This window comes from Oculina patagonica, chromosome 3, assembly GCF_052425735.1.
Source record: "Oculina patagonica isolate OP01 chromosome 3, crgOcupat, whole genome shotgun sequence".
Taxonomy (NCBI): domain Eukaryota; kingdom Metazoa; phylum Cnidaria; class Anthozoa; order Scleractinia; family Oculinidae; genus Oculina; species Oculina patagonica.
In genome coordinates this window covers 13881090-13901227 of record NC_135760.1, presented here as the reverse complement: position 1 = coordinate 13901227, position 20138 = coordinate 13881090, and the positions used below count along the sequence as shown (strand labels likewise).

At 37.3% G+C, this 20138-nt stretch overlaps 3 protein-coding genes across 3 annotated transcripts; 1 reads left to right on the top strand and 2 right to left on the bottom strand.

The window, feature by feature from the left end:
* Positions 1-396: 396 nt before the first annotated feature.
* On the bottom strand, positions 397-1615 carry LOC144646785 (bis(5'-nucleosyl)-tetraphosphatase PrpE [asymmetrical]-like). The gene has a single exon (XM_078506472.1). It carries the CDS (start codon positions 1491-1493, stop codon positions 636-638), a length of 858 nt encoding a protein of 285 aa, XP_078362598.1. The 5' UTR covers positions 1494-1615; the 3' UTR covers positions 397-635.
* Positions 1616-1955: 340 nt separating this feature from the next.
* LOC144646791 (uncharacterized) lies at positions 1956-10352 on the bottom strand. The gene is made up of 7 exons (XM_078506478.1): positions 10160-10352; positions 9616-9711; positions 6649-6704; positions 5830-5886; positions 5366-5486; positions 3899-4065; positions 1956-3374 (listed from the first exon to the last, which is right to left on the bottom strand). Exons 1-7 carry the CDS (start codon positions 10215-10217, stop codon positions 3276-3278), a joined length of 654 nt encoding a protein of 217 aa, XP_078362604.1. The 5' UTR covers positions 10218-10352; the 3' UTR covers positions 1956-3275.
* Positions 10353-10553: 201 nt separating this feature from the next.
* Positions 10554-19039, top strand: LOC144646752 (uncharacterized). Its single transcript, XM_078506435.1, has 15 exons — positions 10554-10772; positions 11497-11533; positions 12187-12345; positions 12630-12705; positions 12818-12899; positions 13105-13173; positions 13790-13938; positions 14321-14424; positions 15007-15041; positions 16185-16328; positions 16694-16824; positions 17471-17519; positions 18182-18236; positions 18346-18381; positions 18685-19039. Exons 1-15 carry the CDS (start codon positions 10554-10556, stop codon positions 18858-18860), a joined length of 1521 nt encoding a protein of 506 aa, XP_078362561.1. The 3' UTR covers positions 18861-19039.
* The last annotated feature ends 1099 nt before the right edge of the window (positions 19040-20138 follow it).

Genomic DNA, 20138 nt, shown 5'->3' with positions numbered 1-20138 from the left:
AAAAAATATTAGTGGAATTCCAGGATTTTGTATGTCCAGGATTGAATGCTTATGCGATGCATGCTGTTTATGACAGCAATCACAAGGTGTCCTCATGGATAAAAGTTCACAAAAATGTGAGGTAAAATATTGAAGTGTCAAATAACCCAGATCTGGCACCACTCGTCGGTTTGTCACTGTGATATTGCAGTTTTTTATTATATTTTATTATATTTGAGGAGGGTCCTAAAGGGGGTATAAATCCGATTTTCCCAGCCCAAATCCCATTTCCTAGCCTATTAATCCCAAAATTTTCAAAACCCCAGTCCCAGTTCTATTGTTTTTCTGTGTGTGATTCCCATACCCAGTGACCATATCGAAGCCAAACAGTGACAACAATAATCTTTAGTTTAAATTGTTCATCATATTAATTTGAAAAAGTACATCATACATGTAATTGAGTAAAATAAACAAACTTATATTAGGAGTGCTTTCAAAGTACTGTTAAAACAGTCAGATGTTTCGGGATAATCCCTTCATCAGTGTTTTGTAAATGTCTCCATCAACAAAACACTGATGAAGGGGTTACACAGAACTGTAAGTATTCATGTTTTTTGGTATAAAAACTAGACAAAAGCAAGCAGTTTTCAAGAATGTCAACTTTCCTTTAGAGTGTACTTTTCTTTTGCTTTGACTTGGATTAATTTTCTGTTATCCCACACCCCATCCTCGACCAGGATACCAGTCAGATAATTCCCATATACACATCCAGAGTCAATACCAGTGGCATGTGCATATTGCTGAAGACCTCGGCGAGCATCATGTCCAAATACAACATGCTCAGGTCCATTCCACATAGATGCCCATGGAAAACCATCGTCTATTTTTGACGTTCCTTGAAATTTCTCAGGGTGGTAGTTTCTAATGAATATCATGCCCAAGGGATCCTGGTCTTCTAAGGGTACTCCCGGAAGTAAGCCTCCATGCACCACCAACACATTCAACGAAGGAATGCTTATCGTAAATGGAAGATTTTCCAGAAATTCTTCTTCCTCTTGGGTCAGATCGTAAACAAATCTGCGTTTATCTCTTACGGGTTCATTTCTTCTTTTGTGAAGGATTTCTGTTAAAATCGACTGTTCGTGGTTTCCTCTTACAGAGAACGACCCTGTCTCTCTGACAAAGCGTATAACTTCCAAAGTCTTTGGTCCTTTGAACACAAGGTCACCAACGTAAACTACAACAGTGTCCTTGTCAGGCTGTGCACATTTAGTGTACAACTCTTTTAGCTCGTCGAAACAGCCGTGCACATCTCCCACGAAAAGAACTCTCTTGCCTTCAAGAAAGGAAGGATGTATTGTCACATGTGGTGTGGACGGAGGAAGCGTTATTTGGTGACCTTTACCGACCTTGTAGCTCAAGAATGATCCAACGTTTCTTTTGTAAATGAGACCGAATTTATCGAAAAAGTCGACCACGATTTTAAGCGTTACGGTCATAAGCCCTGCCATCATTCCGCCATATTGGATACCACGGTTATTACGTCAAGTATGCAGCACTCAAATATCGTTTGTTGGACAATCGCTACCGTTTGCCCCGCACCCGGGCCCCACCCTCCCCCCCCTTTTAAGCTCCCCTCTCGAGTTGCAGTTTTTTTGAGTAAGCCACCCCCTCCTTCCCAAGATGGTAGATTATAACAATTCATGAACAAAGAAACATGCACGGTACCATGGGTGCCAGAGGGTTTTTTTTTTCACTCTTCTGATTGCAGTTTCGCCACTCTCTCAACAATTGGGGCTTCGCCACTCACTGTTGTCGCAAAATAAACCCTTTGGCACCCAGGGTACATGCACAGTACTTTAACTTTATGCTTAAATTATTCAGTTTTGTTACAATTTTGTAAAAAAAATGTTACTAAACAGCACTAAAACACAAAGTCTGCTTTATTTCTTTTATATGTAACCTAAGTGATATATGGTTTAAAATAACCCCCTCTCCAATAAGTCCCCATCTTCATTATTAACCCCTTCCCCTTCCCTTCCTTCCTCAAAAGGTCTTGAAAATAAATACCAGCCCCAGCATTTACGGTATTTTAGTGTTGTGATTGGTTGAGTGGCCATGTCATTTTACTGTCATGTTTTTTAGTATGACCCTTGTAAATAACTCTGATATTTAGCAAAATTTATATATTAGTATTTATAATAGTCCGAATATGCACAATAAAGGCCTTAAAAAAGGCCATTAAAATTTGTTACAAAGTCCACCAAAAGGTAAAAAGTCCTTATTATGTTAAACTATTACTGTCAAATGACCCACCTAAGCCCAGCCTCCCCCTCTAGAACTGCAGCTAACATTGGCCCGAATTTTCATGTCGCTGCTCCGCCCACTTTCATCTGTAAATTCCAACTGTCGCCTTGTCGGGTATAATTCACAGCCCACTAATTACATCAATAAAAGCTCGGTTAAAAGAAGTGCTAGCCATTTTCTTAAAATTCTTAAAATTGTTGTGTCAAGATTTGGCGGTTGTTTTTATTTTGGTGTGAAAAAAGATAAATTTTACCAAGATTATTTTTCAAGCACAGTTCAAACCAACAACTGTAAATAACAGTGTCGGCAAGGAGGCGCAGCACGTGAGCCACAGGTATTTCTGGAATTTGTCAACAAAAGTGGGTGGGGTAGCAATATAATGACAATTCCTGCCGGTTCCTGCCAGTTTTACAGTTCCGTGATTTTTCTGGTATGAAGTGAATATTACTGTCAAAAATTTCCATAAAAAATGTCAGTTGAAGATAAAAATTATGACACACAAATTATGTACATAAAGTTTAAGAACTGTGAAATTCTATTTTGTGAAACTAGGAATTCTGAGTTCTACTTGGTTGTCTGTATTTCTTAACCTATTGCCTTTATTTTAGCATTAATAAATTATTTTTATTTTATTTTGTTCATTTTGCAAAAATGTTAACATAATTTTCAAAACCAGGGATCCTGAACAAGCTTTACTAAACAATGACAAGAGAGCCAATCTCATTTGCATACAGGGTTCACTAACTACTAAGCAAGACAGTTTCCTAAATAGCATGGAATCATAATCATTTGCAGATTTCGAAAATGGTTGTAAAAAACTGTTTAAATTAATGTAAATTATCACATTGGTGTCACACTGTAGTAACAAGGATTAAAGTATGAAACACAGAGCATGTTTCGGGACATTAGTTTTGTTGAATTTCAGCCATCAGGCCGAGCTCTTTTCTCCATGCTGTTCTAGCTTGAAGTAGCAGAACTTCAGCATACATCTAGTCTGTCTCTTCAATCAAGGGATCCGTGCTTGGTGACTGTGTTTTCTGTTCATGATCTGCCAGCAGATCTTTTACGTGGCTCGTGATAAACCAAACCTGACAAAAAAGTAGTTTAATCAACACTAGTGTCATAACAAGAGCTGATCAACTACAGTGGAACCTCCCGTAAGCGGACAACCTTGGGACCTGAGAAACAGTCTACTTAGGATTGTGCATGTCACTGGACGGGTTCAACAATGTTCGGTGAGCGATGAGAGAGAAAATCCAGCTAACCAACACCTAACAAGTATTTAAAGTAACTTGACTCAATCTCAAGTATCATCAGAAAGAGTACTCGGAATTATGTTACTAATCTTAGGGAACAAGTCATTGTCTAGAGGGTGGGGAGGATCTGATTTTTATGCATGGAAAATGGGGGGGGGGGCACATGCATATTAAAGAGGTTTTAGGAAGTGAGTGAGTAAGAGGGGGAGGGTCAGCAAAAAATGTGCTTCATAAAGGTAATTATAAGGGTCAGGAGAATTTGAACATAGATTCCCTCCATTTGCACAAGCCCTCCCCCTTTAAATAATGACTGGTCCCTTATCACGGTAAAGCCAACTGCATCTTGCCTCACTTACTTCAACAGCCATACAAAGGGCTCTGCCAGAAATTAGAACTCCAGTTACTCCCAATTGTAAATGGTGTGACATGAACGGTGTCCACAGGTGTGACTTGAGTCCGTACAGCCACACAGGGAGCACATGCAGGCCACTCACGGCAAACACACCAGCTGGTGTTTTGAATCCTGATAAATAAATAAATAAATAACAATAAATTGAATGCAAAGTATTGTTATACGATTCTAGAGATCTGTATCAAAAGTTAATCATGAATTATACTAATTAGCTGAGCAGGAGTTTGTATCAAAAGTTAATTCTATTGTTTGATTTAATTGTATTGGGGTTTACAGTTGTGTACATGTGATCTGAATACTGTGCTGGGATTGGTTTGCACCCTCATGAATAGTTAATGAATTTTACAAAGTAATAAAATTAGGTCAAAGCCAAACGAACAGGATGTGGAATTATAGTACAGTATTAGCACAAGATGGTTTACAAAAGGATCACTTTCCCTTAGCCTAGACTCCTAGCTGGGTTTATTTTAACCTAAACTTCCCACTTTACAGAACTCTTCAAATTTGTCTATGTTGTGGTTATAGGGTCAACCTCATGTTTCCCTTTTCAAGATGTATTCCTAATATTGTATTTTTTTTTTCTTTAACCCTTTCCAGACCGGGGGGGGGGGGGGGCGGAAAGTGCCCGCGCCGACTTTGAACGCTTATAACTTTTTTAATATTCAACCAAACGCTGCCAAACTTTGCGACTTTATCTAAAATTTATCTGGGAATAATTTGGTAGGGTAGGTTGTTGTGTCAGGAACTTGACGTCACCATGGCAACGGCATTTTGACAGGCATGTTTTCCCAAATTTGTAATTTTGAAAAATAACTTTAAATCAGTTATTTCACCTGTTTACGGGTTTTAAGTACATTTTTATTGGTTTTGAGTATTTTCCAGTAATTTTGGGCGGTTTTCTGACGTTTTGGCAAAATTTCGAAAACCAAGATGGCGGATCCAAGATGGCGGCTGTTTTGACATTATGATGTAATTGTCACGTGATGTGACGTCATCGTCCCACGTGACATATGCCAAAAGATAGATTTTGGGAGATACTATATATCCTGTAAGTTTCATTGTGATTGCTTAAATATTCTGAAAGTTACGGAGGGGGCGCGGAATCCGCCCCCCCCCCCCCCGGTCTGAAAAGACCAAAAAAAGCCCGGTCTGAATAGGGTTAATCTTGAATAAACCATACTATTATGTTTTTATGTTTTTGGTTTAAAATTTTTGAATCAAGTTTGATTTTTATTTCCCTTTGTTTCAGATTATGATAATGAATATGAGACAATAAAATAAAAATCAAACTGGTTTAAAAAAATTTAAAACAAATATAAAAATACACCACATTACTGCTGCTAAATTGTACACGAAACTGATACAGATAGGTTCAACTATTAACATATGCACATGTTTTCAGGAAACATACCATTAGCCATAACTTTTTGAACCCATGAAGGAGGGTCTGATTTGGTGCTCCTCCACTGTGATCCTAGTGTGTGTGTGCACACGAATACCAACCACTCCAACGCACTGATAAAATATCCCCACTGTTAACAACAAGTGAGATAGGTTTTAACACTGAATTGCAACTAAACAGTAACATTCAAATGATCTTAGTTACAAATTAGACTTATTTCAATTATAGCTTAATTAATGCCAACTTTCGGTTGAAATGATTTATGATTTCTTTGTAAGCTAGCAACTGCCCAAACAAGCAAAGTGAAATAATAAAAGTGTTCTTTCCATATTAACCCCACAACGATGGACAACATCCCCCTAAGAAAAAAACACCACCATTTCAATTCAATTGCCAACAGTGTACAGACTGCAATGTCATGAGTGTAAAGTGTGCTTAAGCCAGTACATCTGACATTAAAATGTCATTATTACCTTGTAAAGTAAGGTCCACAGCATTCCTCTGCCAAGATTGTCAGTTACAACATCTAACTAAAGAAACAAACCATTCACAGGATGAGTACATAGGTCCAGCTGTACAGGGCTCTGCTTACATTGAAAGACAAAGCAGAGTAGAATAGGCGGCTTTTAAACTTTCTTTGTTATTCTGTTACCATTAGCTAAGTTTCCTTATATTAAAGCCTCCGAGGGCTCAAGTTCATTAAGCAGACTCTTTTTAGACATAAGGGATAAGTGACACTTGTCACAGGAAAAAAATCCTAAAATCCCATTAGTGTTTTTTGAAACAAAGTGGTTTTTATTCTTTCCCATTCGTGCTCTATCCAAAAAACATTTCTATGGTAAGAGTTTGGCTTTTACATTAATGGTTTTATTATGGTATTTAGCAAAATTACCATTCACAAAACCATGGAATTTTTTTGTGAAATTTTTCCTGTGTATGTTGAGCAGGGACCACGCCCAAGAAAAAAAAGAGATGGCATGCAGTAACTGTGAAAATTGGAAACGGAGAAGTAAATTGTTACTAAAACACAATTCTCAATCCCTTAAAGGAGCAACATTCATTTCCATTAGTGCTATATAGTAGAGTATTTTTTTTTTTTTGATTAATACCAAATTATCCCTAATTAAAAGTTTGGTTCTAAATGAATATATATCCTTATTTTGTAAAGATGATCTTGATCCTTCAATTCATTCTTTAGTTACTCCTGTCTTAGTTCTGGTTCAGTCTCAAGAAGTGAAAAGAAAAACATATTAATTATACATTTATATTGAAATATCAAGAAAATTAAATACCCAGGCACCAAATGCTGATGTTTGGTTCAGTTGCCGCGCCACAATTCCATCAAGACCTGGAATAAAATAATTGGTATTTACAGTTTAAACTTCTGTCAGTGTGGTCAGCAATTATTTCCAAATCCATGTGTCCTATTTATTGGGACCAGGACTAAAAATGAATTTTAATCTCAGACATACTTCTGGGATACGGTCTGTGACAAGTTTATCAAGAAAGAAGAAACATTTTTGGCAGTAGATTTATCTTATTAAGCTCTAACAATTCATACATGTGAGTGACATGTGCCCAGCATACTGCTAGGGATAAAACAAACTAAGCAACTGTTGGGGAAAAAAAGCTTTACTATTAATAGATCATTATGCATGCATGTCAAACAGTGAAATTGTACAGTTCTAGCAAATATCCATACACTGCACCCCAAGGAAGGTCCTTGGAAATTCTGATGCTGGTGGGGAGGGGTTAAAAACCAAACATTTAAAAGAAAAGTATGAAGCTATTAAACCCAGGGGGGGTACTCCGGCTTGTAAATGACGGGGATGATCGAATGGAGGCAAAACTCAGTACCCAAAAAAATCCCCAAATCTTCCAACATTACCCCAAAAAATCCCTGGACCAAAAATAACCCCCCAAAAAATCCCTTGTCAAATTACCCCTAAATTGCCAGGAGGGGCAATAATATAACACAAAGAAAACCATAAAAAATCGAATGCTCATGTTTGTTTATTCATCATCAGAGGCGGATCCACAGGGAGCCCAGACAAACTGTTTGTGAATGGACTGTGCACATTTACATTTTTATAGAGAATGTATGAAATTTACCGAATGGTTTGTAGAATTGCGTATATTGGTGCAAAACATTAACAATTTTGAGCTGAATAAATGTTAAGTTTCCTATCTTTTGTGTTGTGCTGTTCTTTTGGCTTGAAATGGCGAATTTGAGTCGATTGAAGGGTAATTTGGTTTCGCTGTTTACTATACATCTAATTATATGGAAAGGGTGGAAACTCCAACAACTCCAAAGTAGAACACTTCCAGCGCCGAGCCGAATTTCAACCTGATAATCCTATCGCACAGCTTTCAAACTACGCACCAGAAATGAGGAAGGCTTGACGAATCTTCTCGTATCATTTGATCGAAAATTTACCTAAACCGTCCGGAACAAGCCCTCGAACGAGTATTGGTTTTTGCCTTTGCCTCCCTATCCACAAAACAAATTTTTGAACGACCATTGTTCAGTTGTATCCAATCAAAAAGAGGCAGGGGAATAGCGTTTTCCCTTCGGCACCACATTTTGGTGCTACGCATTCGGACGGCTTAAAAATTTTGGATACCCGATTTCGTTCGAGGGCTTGTTCCGGACGGTTTAGGTAAATTTTCGATCAAATGATACGAGAAGATTCGTCAAGCCTTCCTCATTTCTGGTGCGTAGTTTGAAAGCTGTGCGATAGGATTATCAGGTCGAAATTCGGCTCGGCGCTGGAAGTGTTCTACTTTGGAGTTGTTGGAGTTTCCACCCTTTCCATATAATTAGATGTATAGTAAACAGCGAAACCAAATTACCCTTCAATCGACTCAAATTCGCCATTTCAAGCCAAAAGAACATCACTACACAAAAGATAGGAAACTTAACATTTATTCAGCTCAAAATTGTTAATGTTTTGCACCAATATACGCAATTCTACAAACCATTCGGTAAATTTCATACATTCTCTATAAAAATGTAAATGTGCACAGTCCATTCACAAACAGTTTGTCTGGGCTCCCTGTGGCGGATCTAGGGGAGGGGTTGAGGGGGTTGCAACCCCCCCTTTGAGCAGCATTTTTTATTTGTTTGACTCTTTATAAAAATAATAGAATAAAATTGTTTTATATGTAGTTGTTTCACTTCCACCAATTGACTGATTGTCAAGTTAAGAAAATGATGATGTACATTTCGCGAATGTTCAATAAGAGCAATTCTTTAACAAAATGTGCCCATTTAGACACCATCTTGAAAACTGACTGATGGGTAAAATTAATCGTTTCTTTAGTTTGCGAAGATGGCAAACTATGTGGCAGTCAGCAGTGCAAGAACTTCCAAGCAATCTTCTCGAAGCAATCTTCTACTGTGACGAGGATGCTTCTTCAAACATCCATCGTCTTCTCCTCACACCTTACCAATCATAAGTGCGGAACCTGAGTGGTCCTTTCGCTCATGAAACTGTCTAAAGAGCGCTTCACAGATCTCGCTGTTATAGCTGTTGTGCATTACTCTGAGAGATTCGAGGTCGAAGAGAAGGGCATTGTAATAGCTCATCCAAGATGACTCTTTCGGGCTACATTGTTCGATTAACGAGGCATATAGAAAAACTACAATTAACTATCATTGTTATTGCTGTCCCTTTTAATCATGCATTATTATTTTTGGTTTTCTGATTGAAAAATAAGGTAACCTCCAGATTTTACATCATACCGTCACAAACGCTTTTCGAGTCTCAGAAATGCTGGAAATGGCGTTTTAGAGGGTAAAATCGGAAAAAAAATTCCCGGGGGACATGCCCCTCATCCCCCCAAGAAGATCGCACTTGCGGAGCTCGCCATCGACACCCAAGACGTCGAAAAGTATCAAAGGTGTACAACCCCCCTTTCAGGAATTCCTGGATCCGCCCCTGATCATACCATAACACGCCAAGGCTGTGCCAAGGCACTTAAGTTCGTTTTTAATACCCAAAAAAATCCCCTATTTAAATTAAGTCACCCCAAAAAAAACTTGCCAAATTTTCCAACCCCAAAAAAATCCCAGAATCGTAAATTTCAAACCCAAAAAAATCCTTCGATCATCCCCGTCATTTACAAGCCGGAGTACCCCCCCCCCCCTGGGCTATTAAACTAGAATATTTTCCAGGGGGGAGAAAGGGATCATACCAAAATAACTTCCGTGGGAGGGGTATGGATATTCTCTAGAACATCCCATATACAATGCTCACCATCCAATAATATTGATGCTGTGTAAAAAGACAGGAAAAGGACTGGATTGGTAAAGAATATCCAGGATGCTAGTAAAAGGACAAGACGGACATAACCTTGGGAGAAAAAACAACAACAACAAAAACTTTAGTTTCATTGACCCAAATTGCAGTCAATAAGTATTGTGGAGAATTTCCCTTTTCTTTTATTTGCCAAGCTCACGGGTGCTCTGAGAAATATTTCTTATCTGCCCCTCCCCCCCCCCCAAAAAAAAAGAGAAAAAAGCGGGGGAGGTCATTTTGACAGCTTAGAAATTCAGTTTTGTTGTACAAGGAGACATGTTACAATCGTCCTTTACTTTATGATCGTTAAATAACGTTTTGACTATATAATGATTTATATATTTAGCTTACTTAAATTAGCGGATAAAACGAAATTAAGGAGTTATGTTAGCTTATACGTTTCCCTTCTTTCAACCTTCTTCATTTCAATTCAGTAAACAGTTCAGATCAAAATCGCGTAAGCCTAAAATATAGTAACTGAGGACAAGGATAAATATCTCACCTATTAGGTTGGGCATAAAAAGAAGAACATTTTCTTTTCTGTGGGTCGTCTCCTTCATGCTTGAGCTCCCGTCTTTATAATTACCCCATTACTGCACTGTGTCTGAAAAGCACTTCTTCCACAAGTGAAGCGAAGAGACCGGAAACCAACCAACTGACTTGTCACGTGAGTGTTGGTCGTCACGTGTAGTTAGCAACATGGCGGTCAACATGGCGGCAATGTTGAGCCGTTAAACATGAATCTTATACCCGTTTTCCGTTTCCCCTGCACTTAAATTTTACGTTGGTGGGATACATCTTTCCTTGCGGAAGACATTTTATTCACTTACAAGTTTAAGGACATCTTCGTTGGTTAACTGGTTGGAGCTGTACGCTTCTTTCCCACCTTCAATATAATGAGCCGTGTAGTGCATCTAAGAACTGTTTTTCCACTAGCAAGGACATTTTTTCAGGGAAGACTTTCAAATGACTTGGTTAGTAAATCACTTGTACGGCCTGTATCAACATCATCCTTGTGTATGGTCTGTTGTGGTAATTCACGGTTTCAGAGATACAAGTCAGATGTCACAAAGGTACAAACGTCTTGGTACTGTACAACAAAGTCCAAGTATCCGGTATGTGCAAGTATTGATAGTTTTACAGGGACATTGGTAATAGATTGTTAGCTTGGTAGGTGTAAAATTTGGGAAAATATATTAGTTTTGCATTAAACGCTTCCTATGGGTGATTGTGGCAGGAAACCCCGCAGAAGGGGGTACCACCTGCCATTTCAGACCTGGGCACAGTTGTTCAAAGGGTGGATAACGCTATCCACTGGATAAATCGCTATCCGGTTGTTAAGTCTTAACTTAACAGACTACACTATCCACTGGAAAGTGATTTATACGCAGGGCCCCTTTTGATACAAGCCAAGTGCTGATTGGGCCACCCTGCCTAAATCAAGTTGACCTTTACCTTATCGGGTGGATAGCATTATCCAACTTTTGAACAACCAGGACCTTGCCACCAAATTCCACCTTCAAATTCATACTTACCTTAACCAACAGTGACTGAACACTGCAGTTTTCAACTTTTGGAGTCCCTTTGCTTTATTAATTTTGCTTTCATGCTAAAACCTTTCGGCTAACAGCTCAAATTTGGCAAGTGACAAAGTCAGCTACTGGAGTTTTGGCATGGTTCTCAAGGCTTTGTTTTGTTGCTATATCAATGCATTTGGGTAATATTGGACAACTACAAATAATGGTTTTTTCTTCCCCTCTCCCCCACTTTGGAAATCATGCAGGAATAATGACAGTTAATGTACTAAATCTTTAATGTTTTTTAATTTCATTTTTCTAGGATGTACAAACAGGGCAAAGTCTTTTGAGTAACACAGGTATTTAAACATTTTAAAGCAATCTTGCATTATTGTAAGTTAATTAATCACCATCTTGAATTTCCACCAGTATGGGAGCCCGCAGCACATGTCTATAACAAACAGAAGGTTAAGGTAAAGTCTGCATACGAGCCTAGTGGCCCAATGATCAGGCCGGAGCTTATCCCAGTTTCTGTAGCATGAAGTGTCTAGAAGTATTTCTACTTCCCCTGGAAGGGATGCTAGTCCATCGCAGGGTTACCCCCAAGCAGTAAATTTGCCGGCGTACACATTTATACACCTGGGTGGAGAGAGACACTGTGAGAGTTAAGCGTCTTACCCAAGAACACAACACAGTGACCCTGGCCAGGCCTCAAACCTGGACCACTTGATCTGGAGTCCAGCGCGCTAACCATTAGGCCATTGGACCTCCTACCCAAACAGAAAGGAGTACTTAAATATCACTGTTGTAGGTCAAACATGTCAATAGCTCATTTCCCAAACATCTGCCATCATCTTTTTAATTCTGCCTTGCTGAGTGCCTGTGAACAATATTGTCTTGTTGTTGACAAGTGCGTTGTTATATAGTAAAGTTGTATGAGCTCAAAGGCTATGCAAAGTAATTATTATGGTTATTATTAACTTCAGTTGCTCATTTCAGTTTTTTTTTACAGGTTTCAGGGAAAATATTTTAGCATTTGCCACAAAACTCAACATAAACATTCCAGATATAAAAGACCTTCTAGCTGCTTTTACTCACGAGTCATACCTTATAGCAAATGCCTACAAACTGTCAGGGCCTCATGAATGTAATGAAAAGCTGGCTTTTCTTGGTAAGACTTTCCATTGATGTCATAGTTCAAATAATATTGTAATCATTTATTTCTTCCACTTGCAAATTTGTAAGTATTTGCAAAAGATTACTTCACTTGGACTGAAGAATCATCAGCATTACTTTGCTTTATCTTTGACTCTATGTTCAACTCTAATTCGTTTTCACAGTTTCTTTCCAAGAATTGTATACTACAGACAAAAAATCTTTTTGTAACATTTGACAACATTTATCTGTTTTTGGTGAGTTTTTGTCTGAAATACAACTCTTTGAAACAAATTCTAGGTGCACAGACTATGAGAAAGTGTGTCACAGAATATCTCTATCACAACTTTCCTGAACTTTCAGCATTACAGATCTGGTAAGTGGCCGTGAGAAATGCGGAATTTACCTCCTTAAACATTGTATGTTCAATAAACAGCTCTGAACATGTGGAAGCAAGCTGTAATAGTTAAGATTGTTGTTTATTGCAGGGATGTGCAGAATGCTTTGTTAGATGATTATGTATTGCAGAAAGGAGTTGAGTGGAATATCAAGGGGAAAACTCTTTATTCTGTGAGTTTTTAGAAAATTAATCACTGGCAATTTTTGCTCTTATGAAACTGGAAACTGTTCCATTCTCTTTTTATAATTTGGTAGCTATATTCTGTTGTTTTCCTGACATAGGAATTGCTGGTGTTTTCCTTCAGCAAATGTTTGAGATATAGAATTTAACAATTATTGTACATTATGCATTTATTTATTACTCTAATTCTTGTAGAGACAACCCCAGGAACTGATGCAGAAGCAAACTTTGCTAGCTCTAGTTGGAGCAGTATATACTCACGAGGTCAGTGTTCATGTGTAATAAGGGTGCTCTCCTGTAGCTGGTTATTGACTAACAAACTTAGGCATGATTGCAAAATACCTTACGTAAGGTCATAGGTATAGGTATTTATAGGTATAGGTATTTTATTTAAAGTCAGTAACGTTGGGAGTGGTTGCCCAATCTCCCGAGCCAGGGGCTCATGTTAAAAACACACAACTATTTACAATAAAATTAATTACATTACTATTACATCAAAATCATTAAAAATAGAATTTAAAAAGAGATGCTAATATAAATATAGAATTAAAATATGAAAGCAACTAATCCTAATATTAAAAATTTAAAAATTTAAAAGTTTAAGTTTGTACAAGAAGCATAATAATATATATATATGTACAAAAAAGTCCAGCTTACACTTCTAATGCAACAAGTAAGACGTTTACAATCTACTAGCCACCAGATAAGTGGATGCCATTTATCTAACCTATGGTGTGTAAATTTATCTTTTAGCCTGAATTCTATTTTCCAAAAACAGACACCAGGCTCAAAAAAAAATATTTATTTTTTGAGCTGCTGTGACCCAAGTGAGGCTGAAACAACCAGTTCTCTTATTTTGAATTGTTCTTCCTTTGAACAGAGTCCTGAAAAAGCAGATACCTTTGTAATGTCACATCTTATACCAGAACTGACAAAAGATAAAATTGATGAGCTGGTAAAAATGCAGCATCCAAAGTTCATCCTTCAATGTATATCAGATATGGTGGGACACTTTCCATTGAAGACAAAGTAAGCATGCAACATGTTTGCACTGTTTGCTTTTAATTAATAGTTTTTAATAGTGATTTTAGAATATTATGTAAAAAGTCACTTATCATTTTGAGAAACTTTAAGATGTAATATTCATTATGCCGGAACAAAGAACTATGACACTTTCGCTTCCCGAGCTTGAAATTTACCATCTTTCTTTATTTATCAAGTATCATCTTTTTGTTCCTTAATGATTTGATTTTTCTTCTAATTTTTTTTTACTTGATTTACAATGTGTATAAAAAGGAAAATTTATTGGTCTGAAGAAATATTGTTTACAAAATACAATGTAATAAAAATCAGCCGTGTTGGAGCATTAATATTTAATAGTCTGACGTGAATTATTTTGTTTTGTTTCTAGACTCGATTTCAAAGAGAAAAACAAATCACATCTTCATTTGAATAATCCGTTCATCTATTCTGTCAGTGTTATACGTGGTGAAAAAAGTGAACTTCTTAGTCAAGGTATGATTCAGCTGCTTTTTTCTTTCTCTGTCACCATTATCAAATGTGAAAGATAGTTGTGTATGTTCAATATACTTTTACTGTTGCAAGACCTTTTTAGTAGAGATGTCAAACGAGACAGTAACTAACAGCAAATTTGAGTTGTTACTTTTTAAGGTATTTGCACTGGCAAATTTTATGTTTTTGTTTTCTCCAATTTTCTTTCTAATCATGTTCCTTAGTGCTCCTATTTTATAGAAATTTATATAGATTTTGGGACAAAATGCACACAAGGAGGCGAGAACGATGAAGAATGCATGGTTGAATGAAACAGGTTTCCAAATTTAATTCAACATCATTGTGGACAGTAAGACATAAACTTAAGACCCCCATGATCTTGTCACATGCAAGTCCATTATCAAAGCTGTTTTTGCCAAAGGGAGTTATGCAGTTTAGTTTCCTTAGGGCATTGTAATATTAAAGTGCATAATGTGATACCTGTATATACTTTCTCATCCAATCGGAAAAAGTTTCACTTGAGGGTTTAACAACACTATTGTACACTATTGTACTAATGGTTCAATCTTTCATTACATCTTTTAGCGGTCTGTCACTCACTATCCTTAGCAGAGAAAAAGGTATGTTAACCTGTTAATTTGTAATCTACATCTACATCTACATCTACATATAATTAGATCGGTAATAATCTAGAGATATCACACCAACCGTTAAAAACTAAATAAAACTAATACAATAAAATATTAAAAACTATTATGGTAACTAACTTAGATTTAAAACTATTTACAGACGTTATATTTACAATATCATCTGGAAGGGAGTTCCATTCACAGATTGTTCGTGGGAAAAAAGAAAATTTAAAAACATCTTTCTTTGACCTAGGAACTAAAAATTTAAAATTGTGGCTCTCACGGGTTCTTCTTTCATAATTTGGTTTAAGATGGGCAGCTACTGAGAAATCGGTCAGGTTGTGGGAGAGTTTATACATAAAAGATAGTCTAGCGATTTCCCGTCTGGTGGCTACCTAGGGTTTCCCAATTAAGTTCCTGAAGCATATCTGTCACGCTTGCATAGGGGTTGTAGTTGCCCGCGCAGAATTGTGCTGCCTTTCTCTGAACTCTTTACAGCTTTTGAATATCCTTCTCGTAGTGGGGATCCCATGCGGCACTTGCATATTCGAGGGTTGGTCGGACTAAAGTCTTATACGCCGTTTCTCCTACCGATCTTGGACAGTTATGCAAGTTTCGCCGCACAACGCCAAGTACTTTAGATACTTTGCTTGAGACTGTTGATACGTGTTGATCGCATTTCAGTTTACTTGTAGTAATAATTTCAGTTTACATTTCAGTTTACTTGTAGTAATAAGTTATGTTATGTTATCCAATATGTTAGTTTTAATTTGGAAATGAAAACTCCAATCCAAACATAAAATGTATCAAAAATTGTCAATAAAATTAAACTTAGTATCTTGTGTAATGTTATTATCTTGTAGGCAGTTCAATTATTTTTGTATAATTTCTCATATTGAACTGGAACAAGCTTGCAATGGAGGCTACTGCTGGCCATACTGGGGAATCTTTTCGATTAAAATGCTTAATGACATGAAGCAGTTTTTAACGACATTTCTCTGCATTAGCCACGTTGCTAGCTACCACGGTAGTTCCAGACCAATCACGAGAACTGATACAAATGATTGAATGGAGTTTGTGCTTTAATCTAATTTGAACATGTCTATTTTCTTAGCCATTACATTTACATTGCAGGCATGCCAAGAGGCTCTCATAAAGCATTATCCTGAAGAATTCAACAAGTTTCAGTTAGTTCTTGACCGAGATGATTTTGTAGCAGAAGCAAATATTGATCTTGGTTTGGTTGCGGCAGAACAGCGAGTGATAGAGCTGGACAAGGTACAATGCCTTTCACAAGAATTCTGCTTGTAGGATAATGCCACAGATACTGCCCCTATTAGATGTATCAGTAAATACAAATATAGTACCAAGTATTTTGTATGAATTTGTAAAAAATAATTATTAGTAGTAGATGCTCCAAAGTACTGCAGTCCAAAACACACAATTTTATGTTTTTTTAGGTAAAAAAAATTAAATAATTTTCCTTTTCAAGAGCAGTGTGCATGCTAAATAATTAAGCATTGTGTTTTATCAGCAAAAAACAATAACTGGAGAACCAATTAGATTTCCAATAGAACGTACATGCTGAGTGGCTACTAATTGTAGTGAAAACCATCTGATATCACATTCCTTGTTTTCTACAGGGAGAGGAGAGTTTTGGTTTTCACATCAAAGGAGGTGAAAAGAAGACAAAACAGACTGAAAAGTGGGTTGTGTTTCATTATACAACTCCTGTCTTTATCTCACACATTGTACCTGGAGGTGTTGCAGACAGGTAGGTAGTGGTCAGTGGGTTATGTATATGTTGCAGTTCATTTTTGATCTCAGTTTATTTTTTATTTTAACTAGTTAGTTTTTCTAACTACTGTAGTTGATTTTTTATACTAGGTAAATAATAGGGTATGGGTTGAAGTCATATATTTCCAAAAATTGGTGGTTCACCCAACATTTCCTATGTGGCAAAGTGAATACAATCCAAGCTCTCTTAATGGGTCACACTCTCGTAGGCGGACAGCTCTACTTAATTTGAGTCAGGGAAAATTGATATTCCAGTATTGAAGAAAAGTCAGGGAAAATTAAAATTATACTACTGCTGATGTACAAGTAATACTGTTGTAGGTTGAAAGAAATATTTCAGGTCAATGTGATCTCAGCAATGTTTTTTTTTTCTCTTGGAAATGAAGGCTGGTTGCTACAACTTTATCCGACATTTTGCATTTTTCAGTCAGGGAATTTTGATTTTTATTAGGGAAAAGTCAGGGAATTTTGAAAACTGATGTCTGTGGCAACCATGTAAAAGGTGTCCAGTTAACACAGCATTCATAAGGGAAGACCACCAGACCTTTGGGCCATATTATTTTCTTTGAGGAATCTGTTATGATTTGGTGTTTATTATAGTTTATTTGTTTCTCATTCTGCAGACATGGAGGATTATCTGTTGGTGACAAAATTCTTGCTGTGAATGACAGAGTTAGTCCCACATTTTCCACATAATTAAGCAGCACAACAACAACTCTCCTTTAGGGATGGTGAATGGTCCTTCAAAAATGGGTGTCTCACAACATTTTAGCCAAATTTCAGGGATCTTGTCGTCTTGAAATTTTCTTTGACGCCTTCTCTGAATCTCCATTTCTTTAGCAAGGCTAAAAAGGTCTCGGGCTCTCAGAAAAGATATCAGTCTCATTGTCTCGCCAAGTCTCACATTTACCATTTGACACCCCTTCTTTTGCCAATTACCATTTTGCTACACACAAAGCTGACGCTTCAACAGTCCTTTTCAGGTCTAACGGTAGTCTTGAGTGGATAATAGAGAGGTTAAGCATGAGGTTTGTTTTTCCCGCAAACTGCAAAAATTCAACTTCTGCCGTCTGCCGTTTGGAGTTCATACGCGGAAATGAGTAGTTTTGTGTTTGTCGTGAATGTAGGATTTTTTCCCTATTTTTATAAGGGATTAATTTTAGAATTCGATAGAAAGGTAACAAATTGAGACAACCTCGCCTTTGCCGTTTGCCATTAACGTCATGCTTAATCTCTCTAATAACACTTAGAGAACTTCTAATGCTTCTGGGTACCGGTACAAATGATTTTAGTTTCAATGTTAGTTTTCATGTTATTCTTTTGTGTCTTTGTAGAGTTTGGAGGGGCTTGATCATGAGAGAGCTGTTAATCTTTTGAAGTCTTTCTCTGGTAAGAATAATCAATGTTGTTTTGTGTGGTGAATAAATAGTAAATAAATAAATGATTGGTTAATTGATAAATTCATTAATGGACTAATTGATTTCATTGTTGATTTTAGGTTCTGTGTCCCTAACAGTCAGTTACTGCAAAGAAGGTAGGGTGTATTTTCTTCTGTACTGGAAGGTTTAGTCGCATTATATCTGGCTGTAAAATATAGTAATACTTTGTTATGGATGAGACTGGGAACTGACTTGGTGATTGTTTTTTGGCTTGTTTCCATTGCAATGTGTTGTTGTAGAAAATATCCATTCCTCCCCCATGGAATGCATTTTTGTTTGAACCTCTCCACCCCCTTGGACTTTCCAATGACCTTCTGTGGGGTGTGTATGGATATTTTCTGGAACCACACAATGCACAGCTTACTAAACCTCATCCTTCCCTTCTGTCTTTGTTGCAGCATTAATAGCTGATCAGATAGAGATGAAGTACAAAGAAATAAAACATAAAAAACGCCTGGCGGAGTTATCATCTGACGTATGGTCAGAATGGCATCAAGCTCAAGCTAACCAGACACCATCACAGTACAAAGATGTCCTCAAATATCACAATGACGCTACCAAGTCATCATCTTAGTTTAGCTAAATAATCAACTTACTATTCTATTGATACTCTGGTGCAGTCATCTGTGAAACTATAAAATGTGTCATTATATCACTGAACTGACTGAAAGAAAACTAAAATCAACCTGTTTATCTTATATAATTGGCAGTTATGCCAGTGTTTGAATAAATATTTGTATTTTGTGTCAACAATCTGTGTTCTACCTTTTTTAATGTTTTTCAAGGTTTTCTTGTCTTCTCTTTTGGGGGGCTTACTCTTGTCTGTTTTGTCACACAATATAGTCTTGTTGTTATGAGCTAAAAAGTGAAGCTTTGAAGCAGCCTCATGGCTGACTAACTTGTTCACAAAATCTTGTGTTCTGTGCTCACCAGAGAGCAGATATGCAAGATGACTAGGCTAGATTTGAAGGTGGCTCAGGTTGATGGGTACACACCTTGTCCAGAACATTAATTTGAGGGACCTTTTGTCTGATGATTAATTGTTTACCCATGTCCTTATTTATGGGAGGGGGAGTGGCCCAATGGTTAGTGTGCCAGACTAAAGATCAAGCGGTCCGGGTTTGAGCCCCTGCGGGGGGTCAATTCTTGAGCAAGACACTTCACTCTCATAGTGCCTCTCTTTCCACCCAGGTGTATCGATGGGTACCGGCAACATAATGCTGGGGGTACCCTGCGATGGACTAGCATCCCATTCAGAGGGGAGTAGAAATATTCCCAGCCGCTTAATGTTATGGAAACTGAGATAAGCTCCTGCAGTGTGGGCCGTATGGCTTGTGGCTTCCCCTCCTCCCTCCATGTCCTTATTTAGGGGCATTTTTTGCTAGTCTCCTTTGTAGCTGATATTTGGGTTATCGCATGACTCATCTACATACTAAGTTGGCGGGGGAAGGTTGATGGCTTGACAACCCAAATAAAGACTGTAAAAGAGACAGTGTTGCCTGCAAATATTGGAAGTCAGTTTGAATTGGAGCAAAAACTAAATAGATCTATCAATGGTGATACATTCTGGCATAAGAGAAAGTCAGTTACAAGTGACCAAAATTTAAAAATGAAGACCATTTTTATTGAACGTCCATCCAGTACAGTACAAATATCTAGTTATAACTTTACCAACAAATCAATAAAGGGCTGCAACTGAATTTGACTGAACTAACCGAAGTAGTAACACAATTGCACAGGCTGTCTCAATACCAATAGTAAAATGAGATTTCTATTTCGAATCATTGTAAACGACACTACCAGGCTAAACAATGGAGTCTAGCTAGAAAACATTTTTTAAGATCATGCTTTT